This window comes from Trachemys scripta, chromosome 2 (genome assembly GCF_013100865.1).
Source record: "Trachemys scripta elegans isolate TJP31775 chromosome 2, CAS_Tse_1.0, whole genome shotgun sequence".
Lineage (NCBI taxonomy): Eukaryota > Metazoa > Chordata > Testudines > Emydidae > Trachemys > Trachemys scripta.
The window spans coordinates 28,011,873-28,019,613 of record NC_048299.1 but is presented as its reverse complement, the minus strand read 5'-3'; the positions used below and the strand labels follow the sequence as shown (position 1 = coordinate 28,019,613).

General features: G+C 40.3%; 1 protein-coding gene across 3 annotated transcripts in view; it reads right to left on the bottom strand.

The window, feature by feature from the left end:
* Positions 1-3,075: 3,075 nt before the first annotated feature.
* NRP1 (neuropilin 1) overlaps positions 3,076-7,741 on the bottom strand; it is a 136,089-nt gene continuing 131,423 nt past the window's right edge. For all 3 annotated transcript variants that reach the window (XM_034760106.1, XM_034760107.1, XM_034760108.1), the window contains exon 18: positions 3,076-6,750. In XM_034760106.1, the coding sequence (XP_034615997.1) occupies positions 6,458-6,750 (293 nt within the window). In that variant the 3' untranslated portion in view covers positions 3,076-6,457. The remainder of the gene's footprint in view (positions 6,751-7,741) is intronic.

The following is a 7,741-nucleotide window of genomic DNA, read 5'->3' as shown; positions in this document are numbered from 1 at the left end:
AGGTAAGGGGGAGTGTGGGGGGAGGAGGCGCAGCCCAGGCTGGCCCCCGGCGGCTCCAGCCTGGGTCAGCTCGGGCCCTGGGGTGCCAGCCCCGGCCCCCGGCCAACCACCTCTGGCCCGCCCAGCACTGCCAGCCCCCGGTGGCCTGGCGCACCCCCCCGGCTCCCGCCCCGCGACCCCGGCCCGGTGACCCCGGCCCGGCTCCCGGCCCCGCGGGCGCGGGCGGGAGCCGGGGGGGTGCGCCAGGCCACCGGGGGCTGGCAGTGCTGGGCGGGCCAGAGGTGGTTGGCCGGGGGCCGGGGCTGGCACCCCAGGGCCCGAGCTGACCCAGGCTGGAGCCGCCGGGGGCCAGCCTGGGCTGCGCCTCCTCCCCCCACACTCCCCCTTACCTGCTTCAGCTTTCCGCAAATCAAATGTTCGCGGGAAGCAGGGGAGGGGGGAGACTTTGGGGAGTTGGGCGGAGTTGGGGCGGGGGCATGGGCAGGGCCGGGGGCGGGGCCGGGCCCCCGTAGAGTGTCCTCCATTTGGAGGCACAAAATATGGTAACCCTAGGTAAATGAATGGGGGAGGAAGGGGAGGAGCTCCCTTTTATGGACCCAGTCAGCCAATTAGCTATAAAATCCCTCTTAGTAGTTATTCTTTACTTGCTTTACCTGTAAAGGTTAAAAAGTCTCTCTGAATAGGTAAAAGGAAGGGAGTGGGCACCTGACCAAAAGAGTCAATAGGAATGCTAGAACTTCTTAAAATTGGGAAAAAACTTCCCCTTTGTCTGTTGTTCTCGGTGTGAAGCAGAGACAGGGCTGGAACTATGCTGGGACCAGATATGAAAAATCATCTGAATCATACCTAGAAACTACTCACTTGAAACCCCCCAGATATGTAAGTAGATCAGGAAATGTCTAAGAAGACATGGTTAGGTTTTTGTAAGTGAGTTTTTTAAATCTAGCAATAGCCTGAGTTTTCAAATGTATTTTCTTTTTGTTTTAAATAAAATTTACCTTTTTTAAGAACAGGATTGGATTTTATGTCGTAAGAGGGTTGTGCACATGTTGTTTAGTTAGCTGGTGGCAACAGCTGATTTCCTTTGTTTTCTTTCTCAGCTCTTCCCCGGGGTGGGGGTGGGTGAAAGGGCTTGAGGGTTCCTCACAGGAAGGAATTCTCAAGTGTGCCTTCCTAGGTTCTCAAAGGGGTTTTTGCATTTGGGTGGTGGCAGCATCTATGCATCCAAGGTCAGAGAAAAGCTGTAACCTTAGGAGTTTAATACAAGCCTGGAGTGGCAGTATTAATTTTTAGAATCCTAATCCTTGTGGGCCCCCACGTTCTGCACTCAAAGTGCCAGAGTGGGGAATCAGCCTTGGAAACGATGATTAGGAGTTTTGAGAAAATAAAAAGAAGGAACAAGGTGGGATTTTTGTGTTTAAGTGAAAATGCATGAATTCCTTTGATTTTGATCTTTGTGTTTTCCAAGATGTGTGGGAGTTTAGCTGTGTATTGCTTTCCTTAGCAATGGGAATTGCATGGTGAAATTGCTGGACACTGGCTGTGTTGGAGGAAAAATGCACTGGTACTCTATTCCCATCTCCACCCCCGAATCCCAAAGTCTGCTCAAGCTCCCAGAATCACTGAATCTTGCTGCTACAGTTATGAGCACGGACAAAGTTACCAGTGCTGACATTTAGATTGTCACCATTGGGCTTCTATCAGTGAATGGCTGCAGCTAACACCTCTATTGTTTCTATCTGTCTATTGCTTAGAAGGTTTTCTTTGCACCCAAAAGGATTAGAAATTATTTTTTTAAATGAAAGCCTAAATTCTGCAAAGACTGATTGGGCTAACAAAACATGTTGCCCCACAATGTATTAGGTCAGTCCAACCCATATGAATACAAGACTGAAGGGCTAGTGTTAAGGATCCATTAGATTCTAGGCTAATTCATTTCCAGTAAATGAAGGAAAGACAGATTTCTTTTAACTTGAACTCAAAACTGTTTCTCCACTTCCCTAAAGGTGGACTAATTCTGTAGCTGTATTCTTCACACCACCTCATCTCCATCCGCAACAGTGAAATAAAATGAATGATAAGGAATCTGGGTTTGCTGATTATTCTGAAACCTGCTTTTCCAAATAGTTCTTGTGAGCAACTCCAGGCCTGGGCAGAAAGCAATACCATGCATGGGTATATCTCCATAGCAGCATCTCACATTTTATACAGCAAGTCACAACATCCATCCTGATCAGTGCTTCCTGATCAATCACTGTAATCATCAGCATTGTGAGTCATAATTTCTGTGATGTTTCCCACCTATGGTGGTAAAGTAGATAAAGAAAAATGTATATAAACAATTGAAGACCATGAACTTGTTTATGTATGCAACTTAAAATAAGAATAGGGCTTTTAGAAAGTTTAAAATTGACATGGATCAATATTAAAAAGAAACGTGGGTAAATATAATGTGAAGGGCATAGCTAATAAAATATACAACTTGCAATTTATGCAAGGTCTGGGCCCAAACTACTTGACAATATTGCTATTCCTGTAGGCGATTTGTACTCAAAATTTGCACTGAAATCAGTGGAAGTTCAGTACCACAGTGATTGCAGGATTGGGCCCTGAGAGCCTGCTCTTGCAACATTTACTCATATAAGTAATCTGCATTTAGATGAATAATCCCCTAGACCTTGATCCTGCAGTCTGAGCTGCATGAGTAGAACACTGTACTTGGGTAGGCCCGTTGATTTCAAAAGAATTCTGCACTGGGTGTTTGGATCCACCTGTGCAAATCAGGCTGCAGGATCAAGGCCATAGACCTTAAGTGGTGCATTATCCCTTTGCTGAATTTCTGCAAAGGTGTGAATTTCATTCTTGTGAATAATGGTGGCAGCCTTGGGGCTCTTATGAGTTCAATTTCACTTAATGCAGATTGAGTCTAGCAATCATCCTTTTATTCTAAGCAGTGATATTCTCTTCTAGCAAATGAGACTCTATTAATATATTGTGCTTGTTACAAGATAGTAAAAAGACAAGCTATTTTAAAAACAATTCATCTAGGCATAATAAAAGGCATCAGATATGGGATATTTTATGAAAATGTTTAATTCAACTGTTTCTTTGGAATGTAGTAGTCATAGTTTGGAAATTTTAAGTTACAGTTCAGTTCTATGTGTTTTTTATGCTACTTAGTGACTGAGAATACAAATGTCATTTAAAGTTAAGGCTTCACTGTTCATTTGAAACAACAATTTACAAGTGTCATATTGTCATAGAAAATAAAAATTTCTGTAAAAAAAATTTGCACAAAATTTTATGATGGTACAAAACATGAAGGAATAATATACCAGTAAAATGAAATCATTTTACTACAGAAGATTTTTATAGTTTTTCAATAAAGAAAAAAATATGTTATTTTACACTTTAAAATTATGAAACAATCTAAAACAATATAAACTGAACATTTTGTAACACTGCCTTTACAAATTAATAACTTTATAAACATATAATTTTTTAAATATATTTATCAGTGCAAGATACTTTTTCAATGTAAAGTTGCAGTATCATTTTTCCTTTATTGAAGGGCAACTTTCATTCCATCACCTTCAGAGAAATCAGATCATCAGTGCTATATTCTTATTTTGATAATAAGGGCCAGATACCCAAGGGAGATGTATTATTTTTTGTTTCTTAACAAGTTTTTCAATTCAGATTACACCAAGACCAGGAGTTGATCCAAAATCCATTGAAAGTACTGGAAAGACTTTGGATCAGGCCCCCAAATTTGGATTTTTTCCGTAAGGCGATACATACATGTAGGTTAATGGAATGTACATTTTCTTATCTAAGGAAAAACAGACCCTAATGCAATTAAATTGCACTACTGTGATACAAGTGCAGTGAAAACAATTTTGAAAAACAATCTTCTTTGGGATAATTAACTAGCTGCCTTGATACCAATATGGTTAGATTACTGTATGAGTTGAACATGACGGATAAAAATCCTGGCCCCGTTGGAATCAATGGGAGTTTTGCCAGTGATTTGAATAAGGGCAGGATGTCACCCTAAATCTCTACCTTTTGAAGGCTTTCTATCTTTTTCTTATGTTCCTGAAGGAGTTCATAGTATTAGCAACTAATAGTTTTTTTTTCTATTTTGTCTTATTGTAAAATACTTACACTTTCTCATCCCCACTGCCCTGTTACAAGGATGCTCATGGATTTTCTGTAAGTCTTTCTGGTCTATCATTAGGACTGGTTGAATAATATACCTGGAACCACTTATCTGATGAATATTGATTACATTTATCACTTAAATTATTCAGAGCTAGTTTGAGACCGTACTTAGTCCTAGCCCTGCATAGAGATGCTGCATAGCTGTCCTATGGAAGCAGCCCTGGGAAAGAACTAGGCATCCTAAAAATCACAATTCTTTCCCTGGTTCCACTTTGCTTCAAGGAAGAAGCAAATTACTGCAGTGCTTTACTGGGACTCACTTCCCCCAACACCTTTCTGTTGAAATAAATCCACTGGTTGGTATATTAGGGGCATGTGGTATCAATGTTCTGCCCATTTCCACCCCTCTTGCCCCACTCCCCACACACTTGCTTGTGCAAGAGGCCATTTTCGTACTTTAATCTGCAATGGTGATCAGCCAGGCCATGAAAGGGCTATGGGGATGGTTCTCACACACCCTTACCCCCCTACCTGGATACCAAAGGGCAGTGACAATGTTGCCCTCTGTAACTAATTTCTTCTTACCTTGTTGGACCAGCTGCATAAGTGGCTGAGTATTATTTGCTGAACAATTTATTTGACAAATTTGTCACCTCAATCATCAAACACATTATTTGTGAATATTTGTTTACATTATTCAACCAGCTGTATCTATCCAAAAAGCTGGGGGAACAAAGAAGCAGTATGCCCTATAAAGAGTGCTGCTAACTCACTTGTAGCCAACAGCCAAAAGACCTGGACACCATTTGATATAATCTGGCCTAAATTTTCATGTTCTGTGTACAGTGTGGGATCTTATTCTGCCCCCAGTACCCATGAGTAACTCTGATTAGCATGAATACATACACACTTCAAGGGGAGAATAGAACCAGGAGAGGGGAATGTTTCTTGTTTTGGAGGCAATCTTTCAATAAGGAAATTCTTAATAATTTTCCCATCTGTAACTATCTATTAATAGGCATCTTGGATTGGGTAAAATACATGTTTCATGACTAAGGAAAAAAGATACTGTCACTTTATGCTGTTAACAAGAAACCCAAAGTTCGACTTTGGAGGATTACGAATTTTCCCTTATTTTTTTTAACACAAAGTCTAGTAAAATCCTTTGCCATTACCAGCAAGTTAAAGCTGCAATTTTCTTTCCTTTGCAATGGCAAATGCTTATGCAATCTACTCAGAGAGAAAGAGAGAGAGAAAGAGAGAGTTTACATTTGAAAATACATTCTATATGAAAGAACAATAAAAGGGAATATTGCAGCTTTATACAAAAGGGTCAAGAGACATGAAATTGAAATACAGAAAGCAGAACAATCAAGCTAAGTTGTCAAATATGATTAGCCTTTGCCTTTCTGAGGCTACTTTCTTACACTAAAATATACTTTCTTTTTAGTCAGTGAGCCACCAGAATATGATTAAAGACAAGGGCTTTAACTGCAGGGAAACAGAGCTGTACTTAATGTTAATACAATGAGAAGCAGTACAAACAAAAAGGCACTTGAGAGGACATACACTAGTCAGTGCCAAGGACTTTTTGTTTAGATTCTAGGCAGTACACTCGGTTGCCAGTTGTGTCTGATGATGGCACATATTCTTGTATGGAATTCACAAGCACGAAGTTTAGTACAACACTGAAAAACATCAATAAAATTTGACCGTATTGCTTCGTAAACAGAGCTGACACACTAAATCAGTACTGATGCTACAGTACTCTTCAAAAACACCCTAACCCTTCTTTGCCTACGCACAACACGAGCAATTATACACAAAATACAGGTGAGGGGTCCACTACATTGCCGTTACTCCAATATTTTCTGGGCACTGAGCTACAGACAGCATGTCCATCAAAAGGACCCCACTGAATACACTTTGTGACAGCATCTCGGATTTTGCACAATAAAAATAAAACTATCCATAAAAGAAAAACAAGAGAGAAGGAGAAAAAGAAAGACAAAATGAACTATAAGTCAATCATACTTGGTCTCAACACCAGCATTTGATTATTCCAAATAAAACCAACAGGAAAAGCAGACTGTACATGATTCAGATTGTTAACACAGATTGTTGTCCATGTTTATCAGTTACACTCATTGAAGCTCCTGAGAAAAGCTTGGCTCAGCGTTATCAACGCACTTTTCAGCCTATACAGTAAAAGAAGATCGACAGTTCCCCAGCACAATCACGTTATGTCCTTCCATTCCAATTCTCTTGAAACTTCTTTAGTTGCTTTTTACTTTCATGCTTCCGAATAAGAATTCTGTGTGTTTAGTTTATCTTTTTTCAATTTTACACCATCCACAAGTTCAAAATTGTAATTCTCCAGTGCAGATAAGTTCCTGTCTGACATTCCATTGTGCCAACAGGCACAATACAGGACGACTCCACAGATGGCTCCTAAAAGCACCCCGAGTGCACTCATGGCTATAATAGTAATAAGAATGGGGTCTAGGGTCTTCAGCACATTGCCTTGCTTCCTTGCGATATTATCATTGTAGTGGTCTTCATTCTCATGATTCTGAGGAGTAAACCCTGAAATGGAATAAATAATTGCAGCATTCACAGGACTGAGTATAAGAATGAGTATATGCAACTCAGACTAAGAATGCACTAGTTTCTTTGGGAATGGAGGTGAGGTTTGGAGGAAGAATGTCTAGGCTTTAACAAAAATCGATGCATAGTTTGAAAACCCAGTTTCTTTGGGAAGATAATTTATAGGTAAAAACTACAATATGGCCCGGATACTATTTCAAGTTGGACTCTTCTCTCTGAGTTTGCTGTGGCTCATTTAGGGTATTATTCTTCTGCCTCAGAATTTGAGTGAGGCAGTGGGAATCACTGGTATCCAGTTTCAAGAAGACAGTGTTCACCTTTGTCAGTATTCTGTCATTTTATAAAATGTGACTACTTTGGCTTCCAGAGATCAGAATCAGGCCCTGAGACAGGTACAGGGGAAAAAGCACTTTACACATGAACTTGTTCAGACACCTTATGTAAAATATTCAGTTGATGGCACAATGACTTCCCCCATCTCTATCTGGATTTATTACAGAGATATGATGAGTCTATAAAACCTGCTAGCTTTACAGTAAAAACTGAAAGGGATCTCTAGGTTAATCTTGCTTCCATTCAGTCAATAGTAACATTTCTATTGAATTCAGTGGAAGCAGGATTAGCTCTTTGACTGCAAGCTATGAGCATATTGGGGCTATTCTTTTATCAGGTTAATGTGACAATTATGATACCTTTAATGAATATGTTGAGAGATCAATGTATTTAGAACTGTCATTATTACTGCTGGAGAAAACTGCACTGCTTTGGTAGATTGGTCATAAAGTTACATTTTCAGTGCACTGAGAGAAATTATTAGCCAGGAGAGTTTTGAGCCTAATTACCCATGTATGGCATGAACATAAATTATACTATTTCCTTCAGCGCTGGAGATCACTTATAGACAAGAAAATTCTAACCAGGCTTGCATTATATGATGAGCTTTAGAATGAGTAGCTTTATGCTACTATTC